The sequence below is a fragment of the Sesamum indicum genome, linkage group LG6, assembly GCF_026168435.1.
Source record: "Sesamum indicum cultivar Baizhima isolate 11 linkage group LG6, ASM2616843v1, whole genome shotgun sequence".
Taxonomy (NCBI): domain Eukaryota; kingdom Viridiplantae; phylum Streptophyta; class Magnoliopsida; order Lamiales; family Pedaliaceae; genus Sesamum; species Sesamum indicum.
The window spans coordinates 6,638,432-6,658,387 of record NC_142662.1 but is presented as its reverse complement, the minus strand read 5'-3'; the positions used below and the strand labels follow the sequence as shown (position 1 = coordinate 6,658,387).

The 19,956-nt window shown below is 32.9% G+C and overlaps 3 protein-coding genes across 7 annotated transcripts; 2 read left to right on the top strand and 1 right to left on the bottom strand.

Annotated features, from left to right (window-relative positions):
* The first annotated feature begins 111 nt into the window (after positions 1–111).
* Positions 112–8,727, top strand: KAT3 (potassium channel protein). Its single transcript, XM_011083548.3, has 13 exons — positions 112–376; positions 3,132–3,347; positions 3,467–3,628; positions 3,889–3,946; positions 4,107–4,424; positions 4,696–4,935; positions 5,229–5,327; positions 5,404–5,436; positions 6,393–6,578; positions 6,765–6,842; positions 7,654–7,708; positions 8,229–8,372; positions 8,471–8,727. The coding sequence occupies exons 1-13, from the start codon at positions 171–173 to the stop codon at positions 8,572–8,574; spliced, it is 1,899 nt and encodes a 632-aa protein (XP_011081850.1). The 5' UTR covers positions 112–170; the 3' UTR covers positions 8,575–8,727.
* Positions 5,720–10,690, bottom strand: LOC105164783 (polyamine-modulated factor 1-binding protein). 2 transcript variants are annotated; one of them, XM_011083545.3, is made up of 4 exons: positions 10,558–10,690; positions 9,248–9,299; positions 8,749–8,914; positions 5,720–6,022 (listed from the first exon to the last, which is right to left on the bottom strand). In XM_011083545.3, exons 1-3 carry the CDS (start codon positions 10,637–10,639, stop codon positions 8,758–8,760), a joined length of 291 nt encoding a protein of 96 aa, XP_011081847.1. In that variant the 5' UTR covers positions 10,640–10,690; the 3' UTR covers positions 5,720–6,022; positions 8,749–8,757. The 2 variants fall into 2 exon arrangements, with proteins under 2 accessions (XP_011081847.1, XP_088737879.1); XM_088881753.1 differs by having other exon boundaries at positions 5,720–8,914.
* Positions 10,691–16,969: 6,279 nt separating this feature from the next.
* On the top strand, positions 16,970–19,913 carry LOC105164785 (FCS-Like Zinc finger 10). Of its 4 annotated transcripts, none has more exons than XM_011083549.3 (3): positions 16,970–17,188; positions 18,111–19,258; positions 19,383–19,913. In XM_011083549.3, the coding sequence occupies exons 1-3, from the start codon at positions 16,973–16,975 to the stop codon at positions 19,525–19,527; spliced, it is 1,509 nt and encodes a 502-aa protein (XP_011081851.1). In that variant the 5' UTR covers positions 16,970–16,972; the 3' UTR covers positions 19,528–19,913. The 4 variants fall into 4 exon arrangements, with proteins under 4 accessions (XP_011081851.1, XP_088737130.1, XP_088737129.1 ...); XM_088881004.1 differs by having other exon boundaries at positions 18,103–19,258; XM_088881003.1 differs by having other exon boundaries at positions 17,449–19,258.
* The last annotated feature ends 43 nt before the right edge of the window (positions 19,914–19,956 follow it).

The following is a 19,956-nucleotide window of genomic DNA, read 5'->3' as shown; positions in this document are numbered from 1 at the left end:
TGTATGTATATACATAATATGATAAGTCAAACACTCGATTGTATGTAATATACTAACACATTATCTTAACAAGTAAAATATTATTAACTGCAATTAATTAATATAAACTGCTAAACTTGAATGCATAAATCAACCCCCCCATCCTTTGAACACAGAGAAAGCAAATAAACATGGCGGCAGCATCAGAGGGAAGGTCACCATTGACATCAGAGATGAGGTCGCCGATGCCACTTCTGTACCGGCGGCACTCTAGCGGTCAAATCAGAAATCTAGCATCAATTTCAAGCAGTCTGTTACCTGCTTTCGGTACAGTTGTGGGTGAAGGCACTCTCAATTTGAGAAGATTTGTTATTGCCCCTTATGACAGAAGATACAGGTTTTTGCTTTAATATTTCTCATCACTCTCTTACATCTCTTTTACTACACACACAGAGATAGATTTGTGTGTAGGTGTACTTCCATATATATATATATATATATTGCTGCATATTGTTTGAAGCCTGAAACATGTAACTATTTGCTGATAGGATTCTTTTTCTTGTTCCTGTGATCTATATAACATATATATAGACTAGTCTAATAGTTGGCTCCGGTCTGGGTTAGAAAATCCCATCATACGATATGCAAACAGACACAACACAGAGTGATCGCATGTGTGTATGTGGGTGTGTGTTTTGGCACAAGCAGACGAATCTATTTCTTCTGTTTCAGAGAAACCAGATGATGGTAATGCTTGCTTATGCCATTTTGACTTCATGAACGTTGTCCACTAGAAATTAAGGTAAATTAAATGGGTAGGGTATGTTAAAACAGTTACATCAGATCGGAATAGGAGATCCGAAATTATACAGTTTTTTACAAATCAATTATTGCATATTGAATAGTAAGGAAATCTTGAAGTATACATGTTTAAGTTTTTGACAACGCGTGGTTACGGGGGTGACGCTGACTACTTATATTTCATTGATAAAGAAGGACAAAATGATTCTGAAAATTAGATACCTGATTATTAGTTCATTTTTTTTAGTTCAATTTGTACGTGCAGCACTGACAGTAAATCACCACCAGCAATCAACATTTTCATTTTCATGACTTTTAGTTCAATATTCTTGTTAGGACCAGTGGTTTGGAGGTAATATAAATTTTTTATTGTATTTACTTAATTCGGTGAAAGAGAATGATGATAAAAGTGACTAACTTATCATAATTACTTAAATATTTTAACTTTGAATGTTTGTGACTAGAAACTATATAAATTCTAGTGATGAAAGAGAAGATTATTATTTGAAAATATGTTGGGGTATTTTATTCAGCCCATATTTTATCAATCGAAATCAGTTACTCTAAAGTTCTCACACTCAATAAATTGTACAGATATGTAATTTCTTTTTCCCACAATTGAATTAATTAGTTCGATTAGATTATCATTTTCTTCTTGAAAATATTCTTATATGAAAAAGAGTTTAATGCAATTTACTCTCTGCAAAATTGAAAATGAGCAAATTATCTTTATGAAGAATAAAAATACCAAGCTACTTTTCCATCTATTTTAATATAGAGAAATTTATCTTTTCACGCAATCTATTTTTAATTTTCTTAATTTGATTATAAAATTACACTTATATCTTTGGATTAAGAATTATTTGATCTGATTTGAATTTAAAATCCAAATTTGACTAGTATTCGGTGATTTCGTCCAACTCAAACACGAAATAGAGAGTACAATCTTATATTGCATCTCTTAATTAGGCATTATTTGATTTCTACTTTTTATTGGCAATTTCTGACCTTAGGTAATACGTGCCTACACCTACGGCATGTTACAATAACATGGCTTTCTTTGCTTTTTAAAATGGTAAAATAATTAAAGTAGAAATCACTATTTTTAATTCTTCCAGATTTTAGAGAAGAGCACAACAGCCCATGTAAGCTGCTGTATATTTTCCTTAACCAAAGCGTATCTTTGGTAATTGCCACAAGGGAAATAGTGGAATCATGTGATTAGCAGTCACTAAAAAATTAGACCCTACTTAATTATAATGTTCTAATTTTTATTTGAAGTTTTAAATTAGACCCATTATGTAAATCAAATCACATGCATTTAGAGGCTAATGCATACCAGATTACAAATTGGTCTCGTTGAGATAGAAAAATGAGGGTTTTGTACCCTTAACTAGACACAATTAAGTAATAAAAATTTATTTCATGGTCATAATATCTTGAATTTCTTGTTTAATATTTTAATCTTGATCTAACTACAATTTTCAGATTCCAATATTATTCAATAATATATATATTTTTTAACCTCTGATGTTTCATTGGATTCTAGTAATTTCCTCAACATCGTGTTTTGGCCTTGATGAAATTTTTCAGCTGTTTATTTGCTTATAGAAATTAATTTAAAGAATTGTGTGACCTACACATAATTAAGCATCAAAATTGAGAGGGTTCACATGGATGACTTCATTATGGCCTATATGAATCCTACTAACTAATTTTCCATTCTTCTTTTTCTTTGTCTTTTTTTAATGGTATTACTTTATGAACCAAGAAGCTGAGTAAGACCTTTTCCATGATCATCCCATCTTCCTTTGCTTTTTCCTTTTTCCTTTTCAACACCAAACTACTCAATCTTTCTATAAAACCTATTAGAATTTATAAAACATTAATAGCAACTCTAATTCTTTTGGCTTCTGAGCTTGATATCTCTTTAAACTCTATGAAATGGTAACTCTGCCCCTAGAAAACTTTACATGCCAACATCTAGTATAGTGGTATGAGTAAGTTTTGGGTTTATTTTTTCCATATAAACACGTATGAGGACTACAGTACCCAAGAAATATAGATACAAAGATCATTGTTTTCAGAATACCTTGTGTGGACCAACATGCATGTAGATTATGATAAGTTCTTGAAACTGCAAGGTGGTCAATAGCCTATTAATTCAAAATATAAAGGAGATATCAAGAAGAATTGGAGGGTGCAATGATGGGAAAAACATTCAAAACTAGAGAAGGGCCGTCCCAGTTTTCCCTCCTAAAGTCTATGACATCTAAAATAATCAATAATCCCAATTAATTGCCTACAGTGTGAGTAGATCATAAAAGAGAAATTACCTTCATGTGATGCAGGATGTGGCAAACATTTCTGGTGGTGTTGGTTGTGTACTCTGCCTGGGCATCGCCATTCGAGCTAGCATTTAGGAAAATGTCAACCAGTGCACTCATGCCAATTGATTTGGTGGTTGATGCCTTCTTTGCTGTTGATATCATTCTCACGTTCTTCGTGGCTTACCTGGACAAATCCACCTATTTGCTGGTTGATGATCATAAGAAAATAGCCTTGAGGTATGAATTTAAGGGCCATTAATTTTCAAATTCTAATCAATTACATTTTGGGGACTATTATAGCGAACAATATACAACAACTGTTGCATTGTTTCAATGACATTTACATAATGTTTCAGGTACATCTCACATCTTTGGTTCCCAATGGATGTGGCCTCAACTTTGCCATTCCAAACTCTATACAGGCTGTTCACTGGGAAGATGCACAGGGGTGATGTCTTTGGCTTCCTCAACTTGCTCAGACTATGGCGACTCAGGCGTGTCAGTGAATTCTTTTCTAGGTATGATTTTAAAATGAGTATAATGTACTCTTAAGATTATATGGTTGTTGAACTCCTATGATGCAGGCCAAAAGAAATCTAGTTAACCATGTCTTTCACTTATTCTGAATGTAGCATAGTAATGCAATCTAGATTATCAAATTTCAACATATCAAGGCAAAATACAATCTCCATTAAATTATAACCTAAGGAGCATGTAAACAGATAACCATAATATTAACATCATCAACAGCCAGTCCTAATTACCTCAATTCTATCAGGTTAGAGAAGGACACTCGATTCAGCTACTTCTGGACACGATACTGTAAATTAATATGTGTAAGTATCTCTTCCCGAAGTTGATGTTCGCCATATCTACTTTTGTTCTCACTCTGTGATAATAATCAGCAAGTGATCCCTGTAACATGTGATATGATCACCCACCACCTGACAGAAAGAGAACTCATTTTTCAAGGTTTTTTTCTATTCTTCATGACAGGTGACACTCTTTGCTGTACACACAGCAGGTTGCTTCTACTACTGGCTAGCAATACACTATCGGGTGGCAGATAATACATGGATTGGAGCTCAAGTTCCTGAGTTTGAGAATAGAAGCGTTTGGTTGGGATATACCTATTCCATGTATTGGGCAATTGTCACCCTCACAACGACTGGATATGGCGACCTACATGCAGAGAATACAGGGGAGAAGGTTTTCTCCATCTTCTACATGCTTTTTAACATTGGTCTTACAGCCTACTTGATCGGCAACATGACCAATCTTGTTGTCCACAGTTCCACTCGAACATTTGCCATGGTAAAATCTCACTCCTGTATATATTACCCTCAACCATATTCTAGAGCCACTGCAATTAATTAGTACCATAGATTTATACACTTAATCACTGAGTTAGTACATTATAACATTGATTTGCAATTAAGCTAATGCCTTCTTTATCAATTTTTCTACAACTGATGAGTCAACCCTGTAACTCCAAGGGCCCAAGTATTCTTAACGACACCTAAAATATTTCAGAAAACTTGGCATGTATTACAAGCAGTGACATTAATTACTTGTGGCTTTGAAGAGGGATGCCATCCACGAGATCCTTCGGTATGCAAGCAAGAACAGACTTCCAGAAGGACTAAAGGAACAAATGCTAGCACATGTCACACTCAAATTTAAGACAGCAGAACTTCAGCAAGAAGAAGTACTAGAAGACCTACCAAAGGCTATAAGATCTGGCATTGCACAGCATCTCTTCCGTACAACTGTAGAAAATAGCTACCTTTTCAAAGGAGTCTCTGAAGACTTTATCGTCCAGTTGGTAACGTCATGTTTCATTACAATTACTAATATGGACGTGCTTCCTTCTTTCTAATGGTTTCCAAATTGATATCATGATTTCTAATATTTCACAATATTTTAGGTTTATGTGAACTTACGAAGCTATATAGTGTAACAACACCAAGAAATTCTTATTATATCAATAATCCTAGAGGAGAGGGACCTTCTTTTAAAAAGAAAAACAGAGGACAGTAGCTTATTGTATTATAAATTTATAAGAGTGGAAAAGTTTGAAATGTTCCCTAAGCAGTCTCTTCTGTTGTCCTTGCACAGGTTCCTGAGATGAAGGCAGAATATTTTCCACCCAAAGTAGATATTGTCATACAAAATGAGATACCAACAGATTTCTATATTATAGTATCTGGTGCAGTGGTACAAAAAGTTATCCTGTTTAAGTTCTTGTTTGACATATCCCTACAAGCAAAATCTAATAATTTTACTAATGCAGGATGTGATTACAAATAAAAATGGAATGGAGCAGGTATGTGTTTTCTTTTTCTCCCCCACCCCCCAAATTTTACCATGTCCACTTTATCATTTTTAATTAGTTAACTTGGAATATGCCCCAAAATTATTTCTGAGTTTCTCATATGAAGATCATCAGATGCAGTAAGGTTCTTATACACTGAAGTGCTGTGCTGTTGTTTAAAATTATCATAGTATTGCAGTCTCATGGAACTTCCACAAAGGAATAGATTTTTGTGGCATTATAGGTAAAAAGTATCCATCTGTCGGAGCTCAAAGGTAAAAGAGCAGGGAAAAAATGAGGCCCGTGAATTGACTATTTATTTTATCCATGAAAGTTATGTAGTATCAGATTCACTGAACATCTAAATGGAAATCAGAAGTCATAAAGTCCAAAGAGATTTACAGAATCAGCTAGCGACCTTCACATTTTGTGAATTAGTAATAGAAACAGAACATATCTGTTAAACTGCATCCTTCAGTGCCATCCTTCAGACGGTATATAAAGCAAACCATAGAGAAGCCTTTCCATTAGGCTTTCTTCAAAATGTCAAAACACACAGAAATCCAGAAACAGTATTGCAGAGTGCTGTATACTATTCCTGCAAGATGCAGCTATTATTAACAGAATTCCAAAGGTAATATGAGCAGGGAGCTGGAATCTTTTGCTCCTTCTTATTTAAAAGATGAATTTGCTGCACATATATATTATTATAATGGGCAATGCACAGAAGAACGGAAGTGGACCAATGTCCAGAACCACCCCCAGCCCCAGCGATCCAAATTGCATGCATATATCAAACTTATATCTCATTCAGCAGGCTTTAGCAGTAACATCCCTAATGACAGCAGTTTTAGTTCAATTGAAATGAACATGAATTATGCACAATGTAGACATTAACCGACAACTCTATTGATTAAGAAACTTCTGTTATGATTCATCAAAAAAAAAAGTGACTGGGGATTTTCCAGTTCCTGTCAAAACTAGGGTCTCCAGATGTGTTCGGAGAAATTGGGGTGATCTTCAATATTCCCCAGCCTTTCACAGTGAGAACAAAGAGGCTTTCTCAGGTTATCCGGATTAGTCACAATCATTTCAAGCAATTGGTGCAGCCACTTATGGAAGATGGAAAGACAATCATCTCAAATTTGCTTCAGGTAGAATCTTAAAAACCTTTTAGTTCCTGTGGATTAGACATCACTACTAGCCGAGTTGACATTATTTTGAGCAGCTAGTAAGTTACTGCTCAAGTGTAATTGTTAACTCCTCTTTCACTAGTCACAATCCTTTATTTCGTTGCTGCATTTCTGAAGTGTAATCCTACTAATGCTTCTGAATCTCAGCATCTAAAGGACTTAAAGAAGGAGGAGCTAGAGGAGATGCCATTTGTAACTGAGTTGCTTGGCGAATCAAAACCTGAGGTAACCTAACAGTTTTTTGCTAACAAAATCCTAGATAATGATTCATGTAAATTTGCAAAAATGAAGAGAGAAACCCTCCCCTATAAGGATGTGAACAGCTGCCATTATTCAGAACTTACCGACATTTGTAAAAGCAATAATGATATGGTACACAAGTGTTGATGACTTGGTTCAATTTTGTTATGGATCCTAAAGACACGCATATTCACTCAACAGCTATGTCAAACGCACACACATATCCAGACAAGAAAATAGTAGCACTCTTAAGAATGAAACCTCAGCATACAATATTTAAGTTTGTACTAATCAGAATACCATATTTTGCACCTAATACTCCTTTACATTGTCCAATCGGCAATCGCTTATCAACAGAGTGTTCTGGAGCGCAACTCCAGCCTACTTTCATAAGCATGTAGTCCCAGACTTTTTGAATCCCTTCCAGAAGTTGAGTTTGACATTTATTTCATCTATCCAGGTGAATGAAGTACATATTTGCTAAAGCTAGGAATACACAGATTTCACCAAAATCAGAGCATGGTTTAATCCTCCCACACATAATAAACATAAGATCCATTGAAAAGAGAAATCCTTGAATATCTGTGAGTGCTACTAGAATCAGCAAGTAGTATAGCCAATCTAAATTGTGGAGAAAATTTCCAATGCTAATTTCCACAAGCGACACTAGCAGAAGAGCAAGAAAAAGCTGACAAAAGTGCAACTTGGTGGTCATTTCATCGTCATTTATGGTTAGACATTCGATTATTATTACAGAGACGAAATAACTAAAGATGATTCATTTGTCATTTTTCAGGCCCAACCAACTGAGGAACCTCAGAATGGTGTCGGACCAAGCCAAGAAGCAAACAGTAAGCCGCGATCCCACTTGAACTATTATCAACCACAAATATTAATGTATTCTTTAGTCTAAGCAATCAGTAAGAAGCAAGTTATTAGCGAAATGCAGCGGAAATATTCAGTGTCCTATTTGGTAGAATCGAGAGCATTTAAATGTCCTCCAACTAGCTTACATTTTCACTAGCTAAATTTCTAAATAAATGAATTTCTGAATTTGCCACAATTGATTAAACATAAAAAGAAATGCTTTTTGTAAGAAATGCCACCTATGAAGTGGTTAAGGTCTTTTATTTTCTTGCTTTCTTTTATTTTCATAAGCCATCCCAAACAAATAAAAATGTTAATGCTATTTACTTGACAAATGTTCATCACTGCTCAACCATTGGGGCAAAGTCTGATGCTTTTATTGAAGGTGATATACACTCTTTATTTGATTCTTTCATTGCACACACTCTGTGCGAGTTAAGGGATCAAGAAAAATTCAAGAGGTTTACATCAAAGCTGTACTTACATAACTGCTAAACTATTCAGGAATCCCCAAGCTCTATACAACAGACATGCTTCCAATAAGGGTGATACTCCATGGGCATCATCCAGATATCAAACAAAAAGAAGAAAATGGGGGAAAACTTGCACATCTTCCTAATTCAATGGAAGAGCTTCTGTCATTAGCAGGTGAGCAATTTATGTGATTGTCATGGATCTTAACAAGTAGAAGCTAAGACAGATCTTTGTGATTTTTAAGTTACAACTTCTATATTTGGTGAACCCAGAAAAAAAGCTTGGGAAAAGAGGGACCACGATTCTCATGGCTGATGGCTCTCAAGTGGAAGACATAAATGCTTTAAGAGACAATGATCACTTATATATCTTTTGAGAATAATTAACTTGAGAAAGTACAATTGCTCAAGTACTTTGATGGTTAAAAAGTACGCCACCAAATAGTAATGTACCAAATTATAATGTGTCATGCTATGCTTTTGAATTGTATGCATATATAGAATTACGAGAATATAATACTTTCAAGTCACTGTAAAGACAAATGACAAACCACAGAGATTCAGCTGATATCACGACCATCAAGCATGTCAAGAACAGCAAAAGCAGCTTTCTGAAAATGATCTTTCTCTTCTTCTAAGTTAATCTTCCTCTTAAGCACAGAGTCTTTAGACTTCTCTATCTCTTCCATTATGCCAGCAGAGTTCTGGTCAATTTCACTGTGAAGTTCATGCAAAAAGAGGTGAAACTTAGAATATAATAAGGACCAACTATAAGGCCATACTTGTTTCACAACAGAAATTGTTAACTCGTTAGATAGACATAAAATGAAGAAGATAACAATTTGTTGGACAATGGGAATCAGAATAGTTATAAGATCCTGGAAATTGGTGATGCGAACACAAGAATTGGTTCAGTGAGATTAGAAAATGGAAATCAGCAGCATCAAAAGGATGACAAAATCAAGATCTTACTATCTGAAATTACAAGTGCAGCAACTAGAGCATATAAACACTGACAGTTTAAACATGTTCAGTCGGCTCAGAGCTCACCTTATCATCTTAAGCATGTTATCCATTGCGACTTGCACATTCTGAGAGAGATCTGTTCATTTTGCAAACAAAACCGTATAATAGACAAATTAATATATATTAGCAGGCACTATAAATGATTAATTCATAAAATGATTTAATTTTCAAATATATTATATCAACTATTTGGGAACATATAGATAGGGGCATACAGAAACCACAACGTTCGACAACGTAAGCATTATAGAGTCAGACATCTATCAATGCTTTGGAAGTATACAGTTGGCTTAAATGCAGATCTTATATACATAGAATATTCAGGATTTAAGATTCATGAGGTAGAGCATCTAATATATGATTTAGAAGTTTTTACTATATCAAAAGACCAACAGAAAATTCAAAAGAAGCGAAATTGTGGTGTATGTGTAACTCCTATAACTTGATGCAGATCCTAAGGTTGAAGCCAAAACCCCATAGAAAGCCAGTATTCAAAGTCCCATTACATTTTATTTTCTCATATTCAACAGAAATTAGAATCATGTGATATAAAATTTGCACAAAGCATGTTGTAGTACTCCTTCATAAACTAACTCTGCCAAAGAAAACGGGAATTGGCATCATTATTTAGTAGCAGTGGAACAAGTAAGCCTGCTACACCCAGTTTTGCAGTTCTATTATTCTCAAAATCCTATTATGTGTTGTTAACTAGGAAAGGCCTTCATAATGGTTAACATAACTACCTGAAGTACGTGAACAATTAGATTCAAAATGTACATAATTAATCTAGTATCACTGAATTTTGCTATTACAAGAAATTCTCTATAATGAATTTAGGAAATCAACCACAATAAGTCATAGCAATAATCAAGTACAATTAGATGAATCATAAGTAGGATGGCAAACTAATGAACAAGAGAACTTACAAGACTTTTAGAGAAGTTAGTTGATCATCAAGCATCAAAACCACGCAAATATAAAGATAACAAGTAATACAGCTGAATATTACTATATCATGTTACTCTGTAAAACATTACAAAATAAATGCAGGATCTCCTTGCTCTAATTACAAAATAACGACTTAACAAAAGAAACGAAATCGACAATTGTCGATCAGGAATAACGTCTTATTTACTGAAAAGAAACTCAAAGTAAACAGTAATAGCAGTTCTATACAAATACAAGTCCAAACTGTATCCTCATTCGTCATGTAATCAGAATCCGGAAATAAGCATCAGAGATTAAAGCCACTGCAAAATCCATTACTGCAGACAAACATACAGTAATTGTGTGTTTGTAGTGTGAGTTTGCATGCTAGTCCGCAGAAGCATTACCGTAAACCAGAGAAGAAAGCTGAGACTCTATGGAGGACGGAGGACCGAGGTCTCCGCCTGTGGGAGGTGGTGATGACGTCATCCTTTGATGCTTTAGAGAGAGGTGAAAAATGAAGCTGGGAGCCCGCGCTAGTTTTTGGGGCGGGCTTTCAGCATTTATACCGTTGCTTTTGGGCTTGTTTGTAATTTTTGAAAGTTTGGGCTAAGAGAAAATTTAATTGAAAAGTGTACCTATTTATAATTAATTAGTGTAAATAGAGGAAAATAATCATCTATATTTATATATTAAGAGAGAACACCTCTGATATGTATCTCTTTTTTAGTCTATTTTTAAATATTTAATTTACTTTTTTTATTTATTAAGTTTATAATTTCTCCACATCCCCATTATCTTTTGATATTTATTTTTTTTCATGCATCTTTTTCTAACACTGTTTTATTATAAGTTTAATATTAACTTATCATTTTATATACTTAATTAAATAATAATTATTTTTAAAATATTTTATTTTAAATAATATTTCTCCTCTAATTTTTATATCCGTATAACAACGAGATATTCTGTTGGATTTTCATTCAATTTTTATATTAAACTGATCAAAATGTCATTTTAAATTATAAATTATAATTTTATATATTTTTTTGGATTTTACAAAATATTTTAACGGACTAATATTCTCAGTGGATTATTTACGTTACACAAAGAAAAATCAATTTTGTCTATTTAAAAAAATCAGTAATTTTTTGCTCTCCATCCAATGACTGTAATTATTTTTTAATATTTATAATTTTTTAAATAATAAGATGTATTTTTAATTATATCAAATTTCAATGAAGGCACTGTTTCATCATTTAATAAGAGAAAGCAAATATGAAATTAAACTTGGAGACAAAAGGGAACTAGAAATATAAAATTGAATTTGATAGAAAAAATAAATAATTATATTTACATCCCTTAATCTATGTCATATTTATCCAAATTACCCCTATCTATTCGATAATTATATATACACCCACCAAAATGTCATTGTCACTTACACAAACTATTCCTATTTTTTAACTGTCAGGAGTAGTTTCTGTAATTATACAAAAGCATTGCCCTTAATATTTATAATCTTTTGTGTAAAACTGAATTTAAAATTTTATTTGAGTAGAAACCTTCGCCAAACACTCCCTTACTCTCTTAATTGATAACAATAGGGTAAAGGAAAAATAATGATTACAAACACAAGTTCACGTGTGATGACAATATTATAAGTTTCTTTCAACATATGTAGCTATATATATATATATATGTATCATTGTACGTACGATAATACGTAGAAAGAGACAGAAAGTGTGTTAATTTAATATTAATAATAATGATACTCCTAATTGTGGGAAATGATGATTACATTCACAAAATGGGAAGTTTATTAAAACAACATATAGTAGAATTTTTCGTTACTTGTGAGAAGATATTATGTGAATAGAATAGTGGGAAACAAACATGGCCTTAAGTAAATTAGTAATATGTCAGTGTACTGGTTGGGTGTGACAGGGAGCACAATTCTGATGTTTGAATATTTCTATATACTAAAATCCAACACCCTTGGATTTGCCTCTTCCTCTCCAGTCTCCACTACTTCCCCACTCACTTTTAATCATAATTTTGTCTCCAAATTTCTTTTTACTCATTTGTCCTCTCCTCTTTGGACCCTTTTGCCTTTTTTTAATCTTTTTTTTTTCTGATGAATTCCTAAGTTTTATCAATAATATTAATTTATCTATAAGGGTATAAAGGTAATTTTTATACACAAACCACTCAAAAAATATATATACTTTACCGTACTATAAAATTCTTCTTACCACTATGAATATTACATATATTATTTTTTGTGCACATTCGTTATTCCTGGACGAAACTACTCATTACTTTCTCTTTCTCTACTAATATTAGGCTTGGGAAGCAACTGTATGTTGAGGGTAATTTTTCAATTAAATACCTTATAATCTATTACTGCATCAGCTATTTTCTTTTAAAATAATTTCAAATCATATTCCAAAAATTAAACCACATCGTGATGAGGACCACCTTCTAAAAAAAACAAGAAAACCCTTAAAATGACAGAAATGCCAGTATATTTATATAGGGGTCGATTTTGGAAATTATCATTTATTTGACCGTCAAAATATATTTATTAAGAGACGAACCAATACTTCTAACGTGTATTTTGATTTCAATTTTATTTATTGCAACCCATTGATGATCAACGGAAAGACCGTTAGACCTTGATCATTTTGGCTTCGTCTATAAAAAAATATCTTGTAATTATTTTGGGCCTCTATTGTGGGCTGGAGTATGTAAAAAAATATACATGCAGGAATCACGTGTAACGATAGCTAGTAGTATAAATACAATCCATGTTGATGCTGCACAATTTCTACGAGTTACAACCACCATCGTCCCCTCTCCACTCCAAACCTTATGAAACGTAGAAAAATTTTATCCAAATTAAATAATAATTATAATTACTTATTGTGTAATTCAGTTATTATTTTTTAAATTATACACCAACAACATAATAAATAAATTATATTAAACATATAAATAGTTGAAAATGGATGAAATTGAGTCTGATTTCGAATTTTCGACCAAACATAAGCAAAGAAAAGAGTGTTGTAACAGATGAGTCACCACAAAAGTGCGCAAGACGACAAAATGAAGGATCGAGGACAGTACCTATAAAAGAAAAAGAAAATAAAAAATAAAAGGGAAAAAGGATGTACTGGAAAGCGAGGAATAGTACGAGTTTGCAATGATGGTGGCCTCCAACTGTGGTTGTGTTTAACTCAATGGCTAGGTTATCTGACGTGGCAACCGGAAAAGAAATTGAAAATTCTGTGGCTGACGGCGCGTTGATTGCCCCTCAGTTGTGGGTGCGTGGGGATGATTGGACATTGACCCCAGTCAAAAACGCGCGCGGCCACTTATTACTATTTATTCATGTCGTAAATATCCCGACAAAATTTACCCTATTCCAATTTCCACCATTTTCTGCTCATCAAAACATCTCTCTTTTATTGTTTAAATGGATAAATTTTATTTTCACCACTTGAGATTATATTACAATGTATAAATATGTTTTATTTTAAATTTATAATAAAATATTTATTAAAACTATACAAATATATTCTTTATTTATCAGCAAAAGGTTACGCAAAGGGACGTAAATAAAATTTTACAAAACATAAGAAATGTTTTATATTTAAACACTGGGTAAATTATAGTTACCTTCCATGAGATTCGACATAATTATAAAGACGCAATTATTGTTTAATATCAATCCATAAATTATACTAATTTTTTAAAAATATATATTAAAAAATTATGTGTAGGTAAAATAAATCATCTATAATATAATATCAGTCCATAAAAATATTGTGTCAAATACTAAAAAGTATACAAAATTATAACAGAATCACTAATTATTGGAAATAAATGTTAAAATTAGGAAATATTGTAATTTCTCAAATAACTGTAAAAATATTTGTAATTATACTAAATTTTTTAAAAAAAATATTATAATCTATCCTTAAATATAAAATCAAAGGATGTCAAGATAGCTTTTTGCAAGGCGTGAAAATAAGAGTGATGAGAATATTGATTTTCATGTCCTTCAAGTCACGTGACAATTATTGCTTTATTTTATTTTATTTTATTTTTTATTATTTCACGAAAATATGTTAGAGCGTAGGGGACATTCATAAGGTAGCCAACTTTGTTCTTATAACTTTACTATAATTATTTTATGAAGCTGCCTTCCATAATATGTAGGACGCCTGTCCTTTTATTAGAATCCTATATATATATTATTCAATTATTCTAATTTTTTTTTATGGCTTTACTGTATTAATATATAATGTGTGATCAAAAAGTATGTTATAATGTTTTAAGAATTAAAATTGAAATGATGTTATAATATCACGACGTGTCTGAATACGTTTGGTTTATTTCCAAACGTCAATTTTCTGTTTTATATTATTTGAACTTTTTCTTTAAATTTGAAAAGGTCTATTTTTAAAACGAACACTTTCATATCTCATCGTTGCACGCGTTTTTAACTATATATAAGACATGACATAATATGTTGTCACGTCGTGTTGACGTTTTAAGACTCAGAATGCAATATGTACAAAATATTCATATATCGGATCGAAATAAATTCTCATTTCCATCACCTATAAACTCAGATTCTGAATTATATTATCTGAACATATTTTCATCTTCCGCACAAGAATCATAAAAAAGCAATTTCATCTGATAAAAAATGAAAATAGAAATAAGAACAAAACCATACGAGTAAAATTATTGTTTGCGATTGTAAATAACAGACGAGGAAATATCTTACACCATAATTGAGGACATTTTGTGATCATAATTTTCAATTCAAGAATAATAAAATCAAAATGAGAATTACCCACATATATATTAAATTAAAGTATTATATTCAGATAAAGAATTTAAATATTATTGAAAATTTGGTTCTCAAATCATAAAAAAGAAAAAGAAAAGTGGTGAGGGGAGTTTTGATGAGAAATGAATAAAAATGAAACAGCAAAGTACAGAGAATGGGACCCCCTTTGCTTTGTCTTTTTCCGATGAATCATCACCCCCTAAAGTGAAACACTAAATATTAATTTCCCATCCCTTTTTACTCCCTATAATCATAATAATAATAATTAAAAAAAAAGTTGAGAGTATATAGTTATTTTTTATTTCTCTTCACCAATTATTTTCCTAATAATAATTATCATGACATACATGTATGTATATCGTATGCATATACTCTATACTTGACGTGTCTATACACGTAAGTATACTGTATATGTGATCTTGATTGATCATCGTAGCGTGTAGTATTTGTGCGTACAAAAAATCAATATATAATTAAAATTGAATCAAGTGAAATTAAAAAATAAATATGATAATATATTAATGATTAAAAGATAAAATAAATTATTTGAAATAAATAAGTAATTTCATTAATACAAATATTGATGAGTGTAATTGGTATTCTATACTATACCTATTGAAAAATAATTCATGTCAAAGACATGCACGTGTTTAGCACTGCACATGTACAAATATTGCGAAATATATGCTCCATGACTATTAATTTAATTGAAAAAATAAAATATATATCACGTAAGCAACAAAATTAATTTAAATTTTCAAAATAGAATGGTTATATGGGAATATGAAAACACATTAGTTATTAATAAATCGACGTAATCTCCACTTTTAAGTGGTTTAAATTACAAAAATTTATATACATACATAATTTACGAAAAACACATAACGTATTAATAATACGTTTATCTGTATATGCACGCCACAATGTGTCGTTAAATTCAACTGTGAATATAATAAAAATCGGCATAATTTTAAATACAGATGATTTAAATTAAAAAAATTTATATTACCTATTTTAGTAATTGAAACTGTTGTCCCACATATTTTGAAAGCACACATCACATTAATAACAAATTGAGGTGGGCAAGCACGACACCTATGTCACAAAACATTGACCAGGTGCAAATATAGGAATATTACATTATTAAGAAACCAATCGTAATATAACATATATATAGATAGATAGATGTTTTAAATCACAATTTTCATAGTACATGTTTCAGCCATTCGACACTGTAACTTCCAGAGGGATTTTTCTAATAGTTGCAGTCAACCAAGGAAACAAATATAAGGAACTTCATTTATTTGATTTTTTTTTTTTATCGAAATCAATGAAAATCCAATATAATATCAATGTGTAGATGTTTTATTGCAAATTCTATTATTACATGTATCAACAATCAGAATTGTAAGTATTACGTATTCTCGCAATTTTCAAAAAGCACATACCATATTAATAAGGAGATGATTGTTACACGCACGGCACGCAAGCAACCGCGCGTGCCCATTAATAGTATTACGAACGCAATAAATTAATGATAATGTCAACAGATAGAATTTTCAAATTATAATTTAAAGATTACATGTTTCAACAATTGGGTGTGCTGTAATTTTCAGACGGATTTTATGATAATTGGAGTAGTCGACGAACAAAATAAATGAATTTTGAATGGGATTTTACTTTTTATGAAAAAGAAAAGTTTTACTAGTGTATATATGTAACCTAATAATAATTAATATGATGAAAATTGGCAACTCTTTTCCTTATAATGCTACTTGTAAATATTATGATTATCTGAAAGCTTTTGCTTGGTGAGAAAGTAAGGAAAAAAGAGAGAGAGAAATTGAATATGGTACAGAAATAGTGACGGGTACAGGGATTGAATGTAGAGAGGTATTCCAGCTACGCATACGCACTGTAATGTATAAATGAAGGCATACATGACACACAAATACTGAATGCCATGTGTAAATTTTACAAGGGAGAAAAAAATAAAAAAGGGAGGAGTATATGAGAAGCTCACTGCTTCTCTGATTTTGATGCGAGAGAGAGAGATAAAGACAGGAGAGGGGTCACCATTTTTCTTCTCAGGGCATTTGGTTTTTTCCTTCATCTCACTCAAAACACCATTTCTCTCTCAAAGATTCTGGAGGAGAGGAGAGAAGAGAACAAAGGTGGGTTTCTTCTTCCCTATTTTTATTCTTTTCTGGGTATTCAAGCACATGAAAACACACACTTGCCATATATTTATTTATTCTTGTGTGTGACTTTTTCTTGATTGTTTTTTCTAGGCTTCAGGTGCCCAAGATTTTTCTAATTTGTCAAGTTCAAATCTTTTATTTAATTTTTCTTTTTGTTTTTCATCTGGGTCATTGCTGATGCGGGTGATTTCTTGGACTCAATGGTGTGTCTCTGGCTCTGATTAATTGAACAGCGAACAAGAACTGTAGGGGGGTTTATCTTTCATCTCTCTCCTCTCTCTCTTGTGAAGATCTTGATGAGAAGGGTTTTATTTGGAGATTTAGGGATTAATTAATAATAGACATGTTTGGTATCTTAACTCCCTTACCTTTTTTTCTCCACTCCAGTAATTTTTGATACAACCATTTGGATTTCTTTCCTTTATTTGACTCTTCATGACTGCATTTTGAGTATGAAGTTGACTCATTCACTTTTTGTTGGATCATTTCTCATTAATCCTTCATTTCCAATTCTTGACATCTTTTCATAATTTTCTATTCACAGCATTGTTTCATCTTTGATTCTTGAAAGATCTCTTACCTGGGCTTTCTTTTCTTCTTCTTCCCTCTCTTCATTTTCTTTTAAATAGTCCCCATTGCTGTTTCTTTTGTATTTTCTGTATGAATTCGGTTTCTTGGTTGACACTGACACTTTCTTTTTTATTTATTTCCTGCTGTTATAAATTTTTGAACTTGTTTTCTTTGTCTGTTTAATAATGTTTTTATTTCAACTGTGTAATGCAGCTCATGGTTTTCATTTTTTCCTGCTGTGCTTTTGTCTTCTTGTATGCCTGCATTTATTTAGTAGGAACTAATTTCTGAGGGATTCTTTTGATTTTTGATACAAGCTGTGTAGGGTGAAGGTTTAAGTTTTGGAATAATGCTGAGGAAGAGAACCAGATCGCATCAAAAGGATCAACACATGAATAACTTGATGCCTGATGCTATATCAGAATCCTATTTTCACTCTGATATTTTGAGCCAGAAGCATAAAACCAACTCCTTTTTAAAGGTTTCTGGCCTATTTGTGGGATTCAATCCCAGGAGTTCAGAGTCTGACTCAGTTAGAAGCCCTACCTCTCCGTTAGATTTTAGAATTTTTTCGAGTTTTGGAAATCCATTTAGGTGTCCAAGATCGCAGAACGAGGGGCACCACAAGAGCTGGGATTGTAGCAAAGTAGGCCTAAGCATTATAGATTCTCTTGATGATGGAGCTAAAAAAGTTGGGAAGGTTACGGGATCATCTGATAATAAGAATATTCTTTTCGGACGACAAATGAGTATTAGACGTCCAAATTTTTGTAGCCATGTTGATTCTCTTGAGAAACCTAATTCATTGCCTAAAGATGTTGCTGTTTTCCCTAATGCCCGGGCTGAACCGGCCAATGTCCACAAGGGCAATTCTGATGCTGTGTTTGAAATTGGAGAAGCTGTAGTTGAACCAGAGCCGTATCAGAATTTCCGTCCTTGTTCATTGGATTCTGAAAGGTATGGATCTCATTTAACCAAATTTGGAAACCGTAAGTCAAGATTTGGGTCCGGGAGTTTGGTTCCTGAGAATACAATGAACCAAATGCCTTGGGAGTCTGCACTTCTTGGAGGAAGCCCTGAGTTAGGCAGTTTGTCTGGGGAAAAGTTGAGTTCAATTCCTCCATCCATTCAGTCTGGGACTTGTTTGCTTGACTCTATTCCGGCAAGTGAAATTGAGCTCTCTGAGGATTACACCTGTGTTAGAACCCATGGCCCTAATCCAAAGGTTACACATATCTTTCGTGACCGCATTTTGGAATGTCACAATGATGAAGTAACCGAGTTCTTGAAGAAAAGCGAGAATGGCAACGCAACCCCAGAGGCAGATGAGCTGGCTGATGTTCTTGGTTTGTATCCTACCCCAGAGGCAGATGAGCCAGCTGTCGTTCTTGGTTTATATCCTCCCAAGGATTTCTTAAAATTCTGTTACTCTTGCCAGAAGAAATTGGATGGTGAAGATATTTACATGTATAGGTTAGCCTCCGAATTTCCTTGCCATCTTTGTGTTCATTCTAGCATTCTTGATGCATAAAAGACTGCTTCTTTTTGATCTTTTAATGGATTGACTGATATCTCTTGGTTGCTTGGTTTTCCACAGGGGCGAGAAAGCATTTTGCAGTTATAGTTGCCGCTCACAGGAGATTGAGATTGATGAAGAGATGGAGAAAACCAACAATGCTTCTTCTGAAATTTCCAACAGCAGCCAAGAAATCTCCGAGAGCAGCTTGTTTATTACTACATAGATTGCAGGGATATCATAAACACTGTGGTCATGATTGATGGAACGGGCAGCGTGGGTGTGACACCGTGATCTTCTGTTTTACTGAGAGCTGTTCTTGTATCTGTTTGCAGCCTTGGAGGATCGTTCGAGTGGGACATGCAACCTCGTGTTGATATCGTTTTGTCTCTCATGGTTATAGTGTATGGAAAGAAGCTGGCTTTGTCAACTCTGATTTTGGTATATAGGATAGAAGAGCTTGGTGATGGTGAAAAGGGTAGAGCAGCCCGTCGTAGTGGCTCCCCAGTTTTATCACCTGTTAAACACGAGTTGTTGATTCTTAAGCTCTCAACTAAATTTTGGATCAATATAAATGCCTTTTCTGAATATATATATATATGTTTATTATCAGCTCTCTTCTCATATACTGAAATGTTTTACTCCTCAGTGTACT

Bases quoted from the DNA above. Each gene is read 5' to 3' on its own strand.
- KAT3 (XM_011083548.3), top strand. From the start codon at position 171: ATGGCGGCAGCATCAGAGGGAAGGTCACCATTGACATCAGAGATGAGG. The intron at 3,629-3,888 runs GTATGATTTTAA...CAATTCTATCAG, and splicing joins GTCAGTGAATTCTTTTCTAG to GTTAGAGAAGGACACTCGAT. The intron at 6,843-7,653 runs GTAACCTAACAG...GTCATTTTTCAG, and splicing joins TTGGCGAATCAAAACCTGAG to GCCCAACCAACTGAGGAACC.
- LOC105164783 (XM_088881753.1), bottom strand. From the start codon at position 10,639: ATGACGTCATCACCACCTCCCACAGGCGGAGACCTCGGTCCTCCGTCC. The intron at 9,300-10,557 runs GTAATGCTTCTG...CAAAATGAACAG, and splicing joins GCTTTCTTCTCTGGTTTACG to ATCTCTCTCAGAATGTGCAA. The intron at 8,915-9,247 runs GTGAGCTCTGAG...TGAACTTCACAG, and splicing joins AACATGCTTAAGATGATAAG to TGAAATTGACCAGAACTCTG.
- LOC105164785 (XM_011083549.3), top strand. From the start codon at position 16,973: ATGCCATGTGTAAATTTTACAAGGGAGAAAAAAATAAAAAAGGGAGGA. The intron at 17,189-18,110 runs GTGGGTTTCTTC...CAAGCTGTGTAG, and splicing joins GAGGAGAGAAGAGAACAAAG to GGTGAAGGTTTAAGTTTTGG. The intron at 19,259-19,382 runs GTTAGCCTCCGA...GGTTTTCCACAG, and splicing joins GAAGATATTTACATGTATAG to GGGCGAGAAAGCATTTTGCA.